General features: G+C 37.1%; 1 protein-coding gene across 1 annotated transcript; it reads left to right on the top strand.

Annotated features, from left to right (window-relative positions):
• Nucleotides 1-75: 75 nt before the first annotated feature.
• Nucleotides 76-6,551, top strand: LOX (lysyl oxidase). The gene is made up of 5 exons (XM_008950174.1): nucleotides 76-179; nucleotides 1,465-1,602; nucleotides 3,606-3,762; nucleotides 6,187-6,282; nucleotides 6,432-6,551. Exons 1-5 carry the CDS (start codon nucleotides 130-132, stop codon nucleotides 6,549-6,551), a joined length of 561 nt encoding a protein of 186 aa, XP_008948422.1. The 5' UTR covers nucleotides 76-129.
• The last annotated feature ends 8,773 nt before the right edge of the window (nucleotides 6,552-15,324 follow it).

The raw sequence follows: 15,324 nt of genomic DNA, 5'->3' as shown, positions 1-15,324 counted from the left end.
AGAAGCCAAGTATTTGCAGACGTGTCCTGGGTTGATCTTGCTGTTATGTGGTTGGTTTGATGAACTGCAGGTCTCCCTGATTTAGTCCCGGATCCCTATTACATCCAGGCGTCCACGTACGTCCAGAGGATGTCCATGTATAACTTGAGATGTGCTGCCGAGGAGAATTGCCTGGCAAGGTAGGCATCACCCCGCGTTTTGCCCGTTCACTGTGGGTTTTTGTGCTCCTGTGCCCACCGCAGAGTACCTGAGGACACGATCTAGAGTGGAGAAAAGAGAGCCTGAAGGGCCTGAGGAAACGTAGCCCAATTTGTAACCTAAGCCTGTGGCAGATGGTGGGGAGTGCACACAGGAAAATAATACTGCCCTATTAGAGCAACAAACTGCAGATGCTTTGAAGAACCTACATTTTGTGGGAAGTTACATTGCACATTTCTATTATCGGGCTCATTTGAACATATCTGAATTTTGCAAAATGGAGGCACCTGAAAACCCCACTTGAATCTGGTGATTTTCATCTCCCTCTTGTAACCCAAATCATATTCTACTCTAAAAAAAAAAAAAAAAAGCCACCTTATTCTTAACCAACACAAAACACGAGTTACTATTAAAGTTATAACATGCTGATTGCTTCTGGCCCTATGCCTTGTAATGTCTGTTAAGACCAAAATCTTCCCAAAGAGTGTTTCAAAGTCTTTTAACAGGTTGAAATAACAGCTTTGCTGTGCAGTTAGGTCTTATTTGGTTGCCAAAGAAGGATTTTTCCTGTTTTGCTTGGAAAGAAATCAACCTGGCTGTTCTTAACCGTTTTAACTTGTTTGATACCTTATCATGCAAAACAGATTTATTTATTTACCAGCATCATTAACTGATGTCAGGCTGTTTCCAGGGTCATATTCTTTCTTCACGTGCTGGAAAAAGAAGACATGGCATAAGACGCAGTATTTATTTTATGCTAACTGTACAGTGAAGACTAATGGAAATGTTCTTGCTGGCTACCAATTGATTAAAATATTCCAGCATTTAAAAGACTGTAGATAATAGCTATGTGAGATAGATAGGAAAATACAGCCTGAGGCATCTATTTTACAACAGAAATAAACATCTGTCGTGTGGTCTTACATACACACTGAGTTATTTTGATTAACAGCAACTAAAGAAATCACATTTTTGGTACCACAGTAATTTTACAGCTAAGGGTGGTGATCTGCTTCAGAGATGGAGGCAGAGAGTCAGTGGTCAAACTTGTGTTTAGATTATTAAAAGCAGGCCTGAATCTTATCCATGTCTTAGTGTGGCACCAGGCACTTCTGAGCGCACCATCTGGAATTCTTGTGTGTTTCCAGTGCATGAGCTTTAAGGGGACTGAAAAGATCTGTGTTATCAGTTACTTTTGCAACAATAGAAACTGTTTTGTAAAGTGTTTCTTGCATGTACTTATGGCTCTTTTTTGCATTCTTTCAGTTCAGCTTATCGAGCAGATGTTAGAGACTATGACAATCGGGTGCTCCTGAGATTCCCCCAAAGAGTGAAAAATCAAGGCACATCAGATTTTCTCCCCAGCAGACCCCGTTATTCATGGGAGTGGCACAGCTGTCACCAGTGAGTAAAGTCATCAGTATGATAGCACCTAGTTATCTCATTCACTAACAAACTGTCACTTACAAGGTGACATGTTCTGAAAGAATGGTTAAGTGGGGCAAGGCATGGGGAAACTTTCACCTTTTACTCTTTGATTAATATTATAGGAATTGCTCTTTATATAGCCACATGAAATCAAAATGGATATGAAGCTTATCTGTAAGTATAAAACTCTTATTAGTATAAATTCAGTATAAATACAAATCTCAAATCAGGTTTGACAGTGGCACCTTCTCCCTTTAAGTATATTTTACATAGGTTATAGTCCAGCTATGTTTATGTGGAACCAGTAAATAAAAGTCCCAGTCATGTTAAACTAACTGTGGAAACACAAAAAAGTACATTGACTCATATTTCTTGACATGAATTTCATGGGTAGTTCCTTACAAGGCATGTCTGGGTCAATATGGAAAAGAGAAGATACTGAGCTAACTGATCCCATTATTAATATCCTTATCATATCATGATACTTTTGTATAGCAGTACTGCACTAGAAATAACAAAAGTGCTAGAAATATGGCAAGGCAAATATAGTAGAATATCTTAAACATTTTTGGAGCAGGTAACACTGCAGACTTGCACCTTTTCAGAAAACTCACATGCGGCAGTTTGAAGGTTTGTTCCAATTTATGCTGTTTCATTGCAGAAGAAATTGTAAAACACTAGAAAACTGACCTTAATTCCACTTTATTTAAAAGATTATTTTGCTGTTATGGGTGTATAAGTGATAATATTAATACTCTAATAAAAAAATTATGTGTAATGTGGGCTTGATCTAAAGGCCCACTCTAAAGGAGTCAATGGAATATTTCTCTATAGCTTCAGGGGCTTTAAGCTTTGAATGAAAAACCGGTATCATTAGAACAAATTCTTTCAAAAAAAGACTATACTAATTTGTAAATCTTGTCAGAACCAAAAAGCTAAAAATAAGTTAAAAAAAACCCACAACCAACCAAAAAAAGCCTCTGTAACTGCTTTAGGTAGCACGCACCCCTGAAAAAAACCAACCACCATGACCAAAAAAAAAAACCCAATGGTGCTTACATAGTTGATAAATGGATGAAATAGATAGAAATCTATTGATATCTTCCATTTGTAGAAAACCAGCTTCTTACCCTGCCGTGATTGTTATCCAGATGCAAAGTGTCTCTGATATTACTTCAGTTCTTGGACAGAAAATACATTGGCTACCAAAAAAAAAAAAAAAGGCATTTCTTGTGATCATTTCCATGACAGTGAAACAAGCTCATTTGGAGATGAACTGTAACTGCCAAGTTTGGCTGGCCATCACACTTCAGTGTTAGTCATCATCATCTGTGACTGCTTTTAGTGTTCTTGATATGCATGCTTGTGAGACTTGTGTGCTCCTCTTTATTTTAACAATATGCTTGAATTCTGTTTCACTAGGTCTTTTTTCTTATATCTCTTGAGCTGAAAGTATTCATAAGTAAGAACAGCCAAATGCTGTGCTGACAAAGTGAAGGCAGATAGTACAAGCTCAGTTCCCCATGTGTTTGGAAAAAGTTAAATTACAAGAATGATAGATGTCCAAGTCCACAGTAAGAGCTAGAACTCCCGTGGCATTCACAGGAGGTAAGGTAAGCATTCCTAGCGAAGTTCTGGCTAAAGGCAGTTACAGGATGTACAATTCAAATATATACTTACTATTGGTATTGCAAAAGAGTGAAACAGGAAACTTTGGAAAAACAGTGCTGCTATGGAATCTTTCCCCATACAAAATAAAATACATTATTTCTAGAAGATGGAATTTTTATAGTAATTGAAAATTAGAATAGCGAAGATAAAACTTAACTGAATGGCCAATAATAGGTAAGTAATACACAAGTTCTGTGCAATAAATAAAATTTGGCCAGATCTAACAGAAGGTAGATCAAGTAGGAATATGCTAAAATGTTATTGACAAGATCTGATGCATCTTTAATAATGCATCCATGGTTTTACAGGCATTATCACAGCATGGATGAATTCAGCCACTATGACTTGTTGGATGCAAGCTCACACAGAAAAGTTGCTGAAGGACACAAAGCAAGTTTCTGTCTTGAAGACACCTCCTGTGATTATGGATACTATAGACGGTATGCGTGTACAGCGCATACGCAGGTAAGAGTTGGTTTGGAGACAACAAAGCTGCTTTTCCCCCTCTAATTTATCTTTGGGTATTTTTTTCTACCTATTATCTGATGCCCTAACTAGCTCTGAAATTCTCCATCAGAGGCCAGGATAGCATCTTGGGGGCTTATCATTTACCCAAGTGCTGCTAAATGTGGGAGTGTTATCACTGGTAACTGAACTATTTTAAAACACACCAGAAGTTCCTGTGGTTACAGGACTGGTCAAGCAAGCTAAAGGGAACCCAAGACAGAGTCAGTAAAGAAGCTGTTTCCAGTGTCCATCCCCCCACACTACTTGGTGGTGTCCTTGGTGTTCCCAGAGCTGATAGGTAGTATTTTCTCCCTTGCAGAGCAGGAGGCTGAAAGGTGCTGAATGCCCTTGATGCCTGTAGCTACCGGCTGTCAGTCCAGCACAGAAAGCTTGCAGCGTAGTTTTCTGTGTGTACAGAAGGCCATTACAGAGCATAGCAGCCATATGAATGTCGTGGTGAGTCAGAAAAATGTAAAGCAAGGTGTTAGGGCTTGCTATAAGAATATACAAAAATGGGATGTACCATTATGATACCCAAATCCATTCTAGACTCCTGCCTTGAATATTGCATCAGTTTTTGTTCACCACCTCTCGAAACACAGAACAGCTTAAAAAACAAAACCAACCAATCTCAGGAAAACAAGGATAGTCAGCAGTGTAGTATGGCTACCACACAAATTGATTTCGTAGACTATTCTATTTGGAAAACCAGAAATAATGTGGAGAGGAAATCGTTTATATTCACTGTTTCTCACAGTACAAGAATTTAAAGATGCCCAAAAGAACTGTCAAACAGCAACATTAAAACAGAGAGGAGTGCTCTTTTGACACATGAATAAAGCATTAAATTCATTGCTGTAGAATGTTGCGGAGCTCAAAAATATATACACGTGTTCAAAAAAAAATTAAACAGAGTAATGGAGGCTATTAAACACAAAAATCTGGTGGTACTCCATGTCTTAAATACAGTTAAATGCCTAGTGGAAGGAACTTGTCTTGGTAAAGGACACTACGCATCCCACTTTCACATTCTTTTCTCCTCAAGCATCTGCTGCTGACCGCTGTCAGAGACATGCCACTAAGCTTGATGGAGCTGTGGTTCAACTCAATGTGGCCATACTTATACACAAACTTGTATCCCTTATTCTGCAGTTTTTAATCTAGGAGGTAGTTATTTTATCACAGAAAAATGACAGCTATGCTTCACTGGCTGACGTGTCCACATTTGAATTTTAAATATAATGAATGATCTGCATTACACAAAAGCTTTGAAGAGGTTTTATAAGTATCTTTTCTCCTTCTGTAGACTATGACATCTAACTAAGCAACATACATATTTTACAGCTGGAGTATTTGTGTCAGTAGAATCATGGCTGTGTCAGCGTTTCCACTGGAAGCCCAGGGGTTTGTAATTGGACTGTAAAACTTTCCTCCAGCCTCAGACTTGGCACATACATGTGAGAGTCTGAGCTGATCACCAGCTGGGTCAAGAGGGAATTCCTGTAGGTCGTGGGTTTTGAGCACTCTGTGTGTTGCCAGAAGAGACCAGCTTTGCCTAGAGCAATCTGTGTTGACCATGGGTAAAGACACCAGATTTGAACCACTGATAGATTCATATGTGGAGATTATTACTAATGTTCCTCACGGTAAAGAAGTTTTAAGAAAAGATTCCTCTGGAAGAAAGGCTACTTTTTCAATTCTCTCAGGTTCTTGTGTCACTATTTGCCTGAAGAGACGCCATTCCCATGCAAAGCTCAATGTGAAAATGGCCCTAGACTCCTATTCAAAGATGGGACTTTGGCAAAGTACGTAGCAGAAAGTTGCATCATTCCTAATGGCAGAGACAAGTTCTGACATGATGATCAGTTTTGTACTCAAGGACCTCAAAAGCTATTTACAGATATTTAGGTCCAGTTTTCAGTCAGTTTTGATTTTATTTTCACCTGTGAATAATAACATCAACAATATTTACATAAAAGGAGTACTGTAACAAGTGATAATAAGATACAGATAAAATCCAGATATCTCACAAATTAACAACTATCAATAGTATAGATGTTTCATATGCAGTAGTAATACAATGCTATCTGTAAAAGTGAAGTTAGACCTACATATTCTAGTTTAGATAGTCAAATAATTAGATATCCAAATCAATTCATCAGATAAACAAATAACAAAATAATTACATTAATAACTTAAAATTAGATAATAAAATAATTTAGATATTAAAATAAGATTCCAAGAAAAAATAAGCCTCATTTCCTGAGGTAACTTTAATCGTGTATTGTCATTGTTAAGTGAACTTCAGTCTGCGTCACTAATGTCTACAATGTTACTATTTCTAATGATTTTTTTTACATTAATCTTAACTTTCTTTTTAAGGGACTGAGCCCTGGCTGCTATGACACTTACAATGCTGATATAGATTGCCAGTGGATTGATATTACAGATGTAAAACCTGGAAATTATATTCTGAAGGTAAGAGTATGGGTATTGGGAGTACAGGGTTTCAGGGTGGGCTTTTTGGTTGCTTTTTTAAAGAAGCAAATCACATGCCTATGTCCTTTTGAATGTAAGTTATCAACTGCAACCTGGCAGTAGACAATACTCTGCTTTCTCCCTTGAAGGTGAGTGTAAACCCCAGCTATTTGGTGCCTGAGTCTGATTACTCCAACAATATAGTACGCTGTGATATACGCTATACAGGCCACCACGCATATGCCTCTGGCTGCACAATTTCACCGTAAGTACATTCCTTTGTCTTTGCCACTCTTTTAGATTCACAGTACTGAAATTATTCAGGCTTGAAAAACAATTTTGCTCTTCCAGTTGTGCCATCAGGATATACAGAACTTTCAAAATCGCTGCTGTTAGGGCTGCTAGATAACTATCTCTGGCTCATGCATTCTGTGTGTTTGCACTAAAACCTTACTGTGTTCATTCAGTACTTGCTGAATAGCACCCACACAGAACTGTTGAGCAGTTACAGAGCTCTTAAGACATTCTGCAAAATCCCACACATGTATGTTACTATGCTACTGCTGCTGACACAGCAGCCATCCTCCCTGAAACAGTCCTTCCAGACAGACTCCCTTTAACAGCTGAGTTCTTTAAAAGTTGAAACAATGCCACAATTATGCTTTTTTTTTTTTTCCCTCATGAAAAAAGGCAAATCTGTTTAATCAGTGTTCTCGTAGTAGATCTACTCTAGCTTAGTACCTGTGGAAAGACACACAAAAAGCAATCAGTTCTGTAACACAGAGGCAAGCAGTTCTCAGGGTAATATATTAATTGCTCATACAAAATATTTTTCAAATGGTTTCATTTGGATTGCATAAGGAGTGAGTATTAACATTGTATAAAGGTGTATGTCATAAATTCCAGAGCAGTACATGAAAAGTAAAATAAACGACCTGTTACAGTCTGCTGTAACAGCATCAGTTGAAAAAGACATACTGAAGTAATGTGACTGTTGCTTTATTAGCCTTTAAAATACTCATTCCTTATTTTGCATTAGGAAACCAGTAGTTAAATGGGGCTAAAATGAGAAACAATTTTTTTCACGCTGGTGTGGAGATCTGTATTTATAATCACACTTTGGTCATAAATGTGACAAGTTAAATGGCTTGAGCAGAATCCTTTATTTGTTCTCGCCGTGTCATGGTCAGACTTGCAGGAAATGGAGGAAAAAGAACAACGGGCATCCTGCAAGTCACAAGCAATTATTTTTGGCAGGCCTATGGCACAGGCTTTTAAAGCATTTTTCTGTAAGGGGGCTGACTATGGGTTACACTTTTAAGCCTCCCCATCTTACCTCTGTAAATGTTATCAAGTAAATATATTCACGCAGAGTGAGGAAACAAAATTTCTTTTGTTGCTTGTTGACCCGCCTCTTCAAGCTGACAAAAGGGCATTTAGCAAATACCACTTTTTATCTGGTTAGTCATCTGCATAACATTGTTCCTTTTCTTTCGACAGATACTGAGAAACATGCAAGAAAATGGATGAGACCTGCCAAATGTTTTGAACAGAAGTATCATTATATAAACTTCAGTAGGATGTAAACAATATAGAAACAAAACTACAGAACATACACATATACACCCACACACCTTAAGTAATTTTGAAGCACTTCGTCTGCTTCTCAACTAAATCTGTAACTGGATTTTAAGCATTTAAATTGGCATTACTTTTGTTAATGTTGAAATGTGTGGAACTGGTGATTCATACACAGATACTCTAAATTTTGAAACTGACTAATGCATAAAAATACGAGCATTTCTTAACTCCTGAAAATCTGGAGTTCAGGTGATAATAGACTTCAGTGGGAATATTAGTGGTGAATGAGTTGCACATACTCTAAAAGGTAGGAAAAAAATTATGTAAAATGAATTAAATAAAATGCAATAGAAAGTACGTATGTCAGCTATCTCAGAAAACACCAGAATGAAAAACAGCTGAAGGGTGATGCTATAGTACCATTAAAATAAAACTTGCTAGGATATGTTGATGTGAATGAGAAAAGTAAGTTCGGTTTTCAAGGAATGTTAACATATAGAAGAGAGATGCATTTATACATGTATATTTCAGTTATACCCCTGCAAGAAAAGTTATGTTTACATTTATAATACATTAGAAGTTTTTCCATTTTCTTAAGTAAAAAGCAGAGTTTTGAAAGAAACCTTTAATCTGTGGATATGCGTTAAAGAACTTGTCCACCTTTCTATTTTGAAGAGATTTTTCAAAGATGGGGCTTTCAAAAGACTTTTGTAAACTTAATGTGGATGAAAATAAATACCTGTCAAGGAAAGGGCTCTTAGAGATGATGTAGAGTCCATGATGTAGTCATCTGTGAAACACATACAACTTGAACAAGTTAACCATCAAAATAATATAGGTAGTTAACTCAGGTGGCACCACAAACAGAAGTAGGTCAGAATCTCTAACAAAGTATTTTTGTCATGAAAAAGCCTACTACCTGCTTCCCCCTTAAGTACTGTATTTGACTTTTAAAAAGTACATATCAGTATTAAAACAATGAAGTTGAAAGTATAATTAGAAGGAGAACAAAAGTCAATGCATTTAACTTACTTCAAGAACCAAATACAATGTTGTTAGGGGGAAAAAAATCCAGCCCAAATTATACTTTTTTGCTGAACTGCTTAACTGGTGCTGGGTACACCACTCCTCCTCCCATCCCCAAATTACTTTGCTTTTGCAGTGCACCCTGCTGTAAGCTACAGTAGCTGTGATTTTGTTTTTAAACTGTGAACTAACATATCACAAGGGGATCTGGCTTTTTTTTTTTTTTTTTTTCCAGAAGATTTCTCATCATGTAAAATGAAGGATATACATTTGAAACAAAGGGACCTAGAAATATTGATCAGTATTGGTTAACTTCAACTGGCAGTTCAAAACATCTAATGAAACATGGAAAGCTCAGTATCTTTAAAGAAAAATAATAGAAAAATGCATGTGCTATACAGTATAGTTAAAAAAAAAAAGAAAAATCTGAGGAGTATTGTAGAGGTTTTTTATCACTGTTGACAATACTTTGGACGGTATTTGAAAGTATTTAACACAATAGAACCCTATGGATTTAATCTGGAAGTTTCATGAATTATGATATTCTTTAAGGATCATCTTGTTCTTTACTACATATAGTTAAGCTTATTTCACGATTATAAAGTGTTTCCACCTTGATCCTAACTTGGTCACAAGTTTGCACAACTACTATGTATACTTAAAAAGAACCTAAGAAACAGCAACTGGGTCATTACTACCCAACATTGGGAGTGAGTGCAGAATGGATACCATTTATCCATTTAGCCAGTCCCGTTTGGTTTGCTGAGAGATACGTTTTGGCAATCAGTCACCAGTATGGGCAATGAACAGAAGCAAAATTTGGAAACTAGACTGTTTAGAAAGCCATCTATTACCTATGTCTGCAAAAAATGAGGGTCTGTTTACAGTCCAGGCTTCTGAAATCTCAGCTCAAAGAGTTTTTAAGATTAGGAGGTGTTAAGGGATATAAGCGCATTCACCTTTCTGTAGACGTAGGTCAAAATCGGGGTGAAAGTCCTGATAGGAGCTTGGGCAGTGGACACTACAGCTACTGTAATGGAAGCTAGGCTGTGGACACAGGCTGCTTCCTGGGAAGAGGTTGTGTGCTCGTACCTCATTGTGCCTGATGCCGAGTGTGGGATAAGACAGCACAAACTGGACACAGAGCAGCCACAGAAATCTAGTTTATCCCTCAGCTTACAAGGCAGTAATCTGCTCACGTCTATACCCAAACTACTTGCAGAACTCCACTGAAGTCAGCAAGGACCGAGAGGACCTTGAGCATCCGTGTAGGTGGAGCAAGTTGTAATACTGGACTTAGTCCTTTGAGTGGGAATGGCCTGGTTTGGAAAGGTGTTGAACGCCATAACTTCGAATATTGGGGATATATTGTAGCTACAAAAACGTAGCGTTGTTTTCCGTAGCAAAATATTGTATTTGTTTTGAAATGTGTGTTAAGCAACGTGACAGTGATGTACAATAGCACAAAAATTGCCTAAGATAACAGTTTATTCAGAAAAACAAGGGATTTTAGGATTAAAAAAAATGAAGGAACGTTACTTTAACTTCCCCTGATTAACAAATCACAATGCGGTAGAGGTAGAAGAGTTTATTATATAGCATGTGTAGAAGTAGTTCTGAACAGGGGAGTGCATACCAGTATTTTCAGTATCTTGGCTCAGCAGTTTTGACCCAGACACCTTAACTTTCTTTTTTCATACTGGAATATATTTATGGGATTACATGGATTTTTACTGAAAAACATTTATAAAAACTGTTCTGATAAAAGCTTATTTTATACAGCAAATTATATTTTATAATCCTTTTTTTTACAAGACATGGGGCTTATTCCCATCATCTTTGAAAGGCATCTTGCCATTGGTCTCAGTGGGAGCAAAATCAGATCCAAATTTTGTGAGAATTATAGTTCAAACTTGCTGTTTTGCAGTTGCTAATTTCCTTAGAAAAGCCAAACTGCAAAAACGTGTGTGAAGCAATTACCTCCCACATTTCAGATCTTTAGGTAAAAATTGCACGTCAGGAACATACCGTATGTCAGGCTCATTACAGGAGGGGTTTGTTATATATTTTTTTTAATCCTGAAATACATTTGATATTTGCATATTTCTAGACAAAAGCATAACAAGAATGACAGATTGGTCACCAATGGAACCAACACATTGTGTAGATTGTTTTTGTGTTAGTAAAAGTCTGCTCATTTTCTCAGTGCTCCAGAGTTTACTATGCAGTGTCGAATGAGTGCAAACACCAAGTGTATCTTCCTGTAGTCGTTCATGCGTTGTTTTGCAGCGTACTCATTCAAAACCAGCAGGGCGAATTTCATACATGAGACATTGAAAAGTGGTTTATCCTGTGTCTCACAGTTATGCCGATAAGGCATTTTCATTTCCTCCAAATCCTAAAAGGTGCTGAAAGATTTTAACTTGAATTAAAACCAGAGTATGTTATTGGAAAGTTTTTATTATGCAACTAAATGCTACAGATACAGTGAAATGCCACTTGTTTTTGCAACTTTAACATTTCCTTCACTTTTCTTCCAAGAGTCTTAATTTCAGTATCTTTGCATCTTTATCTGAAGAGCTCTAATTTATAATATTCAGGCACTAGCTTTGTATTCTTCATTGCACTTTCATATTCTTGTGTTACATGCCCGTATTATGGTTGCAAGTTTATGTGAAAATGACTTGAATAAAATGTTTCAAGCGTTCTACTTGTTGAAGTATTATACTTGATGCATAGGCCAGGCATCTCTCAGTAAAGCTTCAGTTACAATTGCTACATCTATATGAAAATGAGGAAGATTCTATCATTCTGACATGGTCTCAGAAAAAAAAAAGTCACAAGTTAGAAACAAGAAAAAGTTGCAAGGCATGATAGCCTACCTTTCACACTACACAAAGGCTTAACATGTGAAGGCCCAGCAAGATAAAGTCTGGTTCAATCTGAATTCAGGATTTCCTTACTGTATATGTCTCGGTATGAATAGGAACTTAGAAACCATTTCAGAATTTCTGCTCCAAAACATCTACTTTCACGCAAAGAACATTTGAGCCGGCCATGGTAGAAAGTTTTTTTACTCTAGAAAGCTCACTAGCCCATTTAACACTCAGTACAGACCAATGTCCTTGCTGCCTCTTCAGCCTGTGTGCAAAACTGATGAAGGAGGCTGGATTGTGAAGCATCTCTTGTACCTTCACTGAAGGACTAAAAGAGCATGCTTAAGAACTTTGGAAGGTTCACTCCAGTAAGAAGTTGTCGAACACTTAAATATCAACTAGTGGCAATTTTGGCTTTGAGTAAATGGAGATGAAACTGATGTATCTTTTAAAATCCATAAAATAAATATAGAATTACACCAGATATAAACAATGTGATGATGTTTCTATGAAATTATTCCTGTGTTACTACATATTACAGCTAAGAACTACGAACTAAGACGAGTGCTATCGCTGGAGCACAGAATTCGGTCTGGATCAGAATCCAGAAAACAAAAAAATGCGTTCAAAAATGCATACAATTATTGCAGAGAGCATATTAAAATTTATTGAAAATAAAGCACCTCCTAGCTTCCAAGTATCTGGTAGCTGCTATTCTACTATGTCTTTTTCACATTACATCACTTGTGTAGTATTACCAAATGGTCTATTGCCAGTCTACAATTAAAAAGCACCTCAAAAGTTCCAATTAAGAAAACGCTGCTGTAACTGAATTTTCACTTAAGTCCTACTTCTCCTGATCTAATAATTCCATAAAAAACTGACAAGATAAATATTTATGCCTGTTCGGAAACCTTCAAACTGGTGCTATCAAGAGTACATCTGTTAGTTTCTGGCTTTTTCTTTTGTTTGTTTTGTTTGGTTTGGTTCTTTCCTGTTGCTTTTGTTTGTTTTAAGCATGTTAATTAATTAAATATTTTTTGACTTCTTTAAAAGGTGTTGAAAAATCTGATTGTTTTGTCAATATGTTTGAAGTGGAAAGACTGTGCACCTGAAGCAGTGTAGTAGTATCTGACAGTATGTACCCCGACTAAAAACATTTCTTTCTATGGTATGGTACTGAACCGGAAAGCATTGTTCTCAAGTTTTTTTTGTTTTTTTTTGTTTTTTTTTTTTTTTTTAAATTTAATCATCACAGAATGAAATAACTTTCCACATCACTATAAAAATAAGTTGGTAGCACTTTGTGAGAGGTCTTTGTCTAAACAGTGTTAAAGATACAAGTTGAAATAATTTCTATACAGAAAACGCTATGTTGTTATAATGAGGAAAAAAATGTTCTAAAGTTTATCAACAACCTCCAGGCAAGTTCATTTGGTTAGTCAGTTCACAAAAAAATTGCCAAGTTGCACATAAAAAATCTTATCAATTCTCAATCATCACTACCTAGCCGCAGCTAGAACCAGTAGTAACCCATTAAAATATGAGACAGTGCCAGTAACCTAATCTCTCTCATTCACGTTTAGTGTATGTTATCTTTTTTCTGCTCCTTAAAGTAAGAGCTCAGAAATGTTTTTGAAGATGAAAAAAAAGAGATGTTTTGATAAGTCAGGCTTCCTTCAGAAAGAATTATATGGCCACAAATTAGAGCTGCAAGAATGGAGCAGGAAACATGCTCTAACGCCAAGATAAACCAATGCTCCTAGATCTCTAAGCACATGCAAAAAAGCACTTTAGAACAAAAGCTCCTTAAAGAGGTTTTTTTTTTTCCCCCAACAATTTCCAATCTTTTAACTTTCTGATCTTTAATGTGAATCAACTCTTAAAATGTACTCATACGCTAAAATGAAGATAAGCTGTCCATAAAAAACTGTATTATAGATATCTACCAAAATAAATTTTTCCCTTTTAATTGGAATCAGAGAAGTCACATACCAATGATTTAATGTCATTGCATTTAGCTAGGATTTATTTACTTATTTATTTAAAGCATTTGTAAAAGAGTTTGTATTTATAGTTTTTATAATACACTAAGGTATTACAGAGTGACTACCTGTTTTAGACACATGCAGTTACTCCCCTGTGGTGTGCTGATGGTTAGGGACTCATTGCTTCACTCCATCCTAATATACAAAATCACAAGGAGTAGATAAGAAGGAAGAGAACTCTGGATATCCTTTAGTTCAAACTCACTGTCCCCAGTAGGGTCACCTTGAGACCACTGGCCAGGACTGTGTACTGTCAGGTTCTGACTGTCTCCAAGGATGGAGACTCCACAGTGCTTCTGGGCACTTGTGCCATGTCACCCTTATAGTGAAAAAGATTTTTCTTGTTTAAACAGAATTTCTAGTGTTTCAGTTGGCACCCATTGCTTCTTGTCCTGTCAGTTGACAGCACTGAGAAGAGCCTGACTTGATCTTTACTCTCCCTGCTCTTTGCCCTGCCCAACTCTATTTTTATACACACTGATAAGATCCTCCTCAAGCCCTCTCTTTAACAGTCCCATCTCTCTCAGTCTCCACTCATGTCATATACTAAAAGCCCTTAATCATATTTGGCACCCTTTACTAGACTCATTCCAGTCTCTCCTTGTCCCTTATATACTGGAGAGACAGAATTGGAACCAGCACTCCAGATATGGCCTCACCGATGCTGTTTACAGGGCAAGGGTCACCTCCATCACTCTCTACTGCCGCCCAGGAGGGCTGTTGCCCTTCTTTGCCAAGGCACAGAAGAAGACTTTTTCATAGCAGTGTAATATATTGGAAGGACTTCTACACTCGAAGGGATTTCATACTCCACAAGTTTTAATTGATTTAAAAGTAGACAAATGTGCAGAAATCTACTGAAAATTATTAAACACAATACGCTACAGTATCCCAAGATGTCCCTGAGCTATAAAATTGGAAGCCGGATGAGTTAGAAGCTGGATGATGTACCGCTGTGTGCTTCTTCTATCTCTGTACCTAAAAGTAAACATCCTTTTTTGACTACCATTGAATATACTAGGCTGGATGGACCTTTGGTCTGATGCGGGGATCTTCTTAGCCATTACAAAATGCTACCTGAAAGTGAGTGAGGCGTTGAGCAACCTAGTTTAGTTGAGAGCCATCCTTGCCCAGGACAGGGAAGCTGGATGAGAGGATTTCTAGGGTCCCTTCCAACCCAAGCCATTCTATAATTCTATGATTGTTTGAATTATACAGTGTATTATCTCACATCCACTGCAGTCATCTACCGAGTTTCTGAATTAACTTGATTATGAAAGATACAAGATTGTGAAAGAGAACTCTATTTAAATAAACAACACTGTTAAAGATTAATTACAAGTTCAGAACTTGCTTCAATTAAGCAGCAGGACAAGCCCCCATAGAAAAATACAGTGAAGATTTTACCTCATATCCCAATCAAATAAAATCCCAAACTCAGAATGGCACTAAGAGGCAAATGGAAAAGGGCCTGGGGTTGTTGTTGGACAGTCCACTGAACATGAGCCAGC

Source organism: Merops nubicus, unplaced genomic scaffold (assembly GCF_000691845.1).
Source record: "Merops nubicus isolate BGI_N331 unplaced genomic scaffold, ASM69184v1 scaffold50551, whole genome shotgun sequence".
NCBI classification, from domain to species: domain Eukaryota; kingdom Metazoa; phylum Chordata; class Aves; order Coraciiformes; family Meropidae; genus Merops; species Merops nubicus.
The sequence above is the reverse complement of the archived record's forward strand: the minus strand, read 5'-3'. Positions and strand labels throughout refer to the sequence as shown.

Bases quoted from the DNA above. Each gene is read 5' to 3' on its own strand.
- LOX (XM_008950174.1), top strand. From the start codon at position 130: ATGTCCATGTATAACTTGAGATGTGCTGCCGAGGAGAATTGCCTGGCA. The intron at 180-1,464 runs GTAGGCATCACC...GCATTCTTTCAG, and splicing joins GAGGAGAATTGCCTGGCAAG to TTCAGCTTATCGAGCAGATG. The intron at 1,603-3,605 runs GTGAGTAAAGTC...ATGGTTTTACAG, and splicing joins GAGTGGCACAGCTGTCACCA to GCATTATCACAGCATGGATG.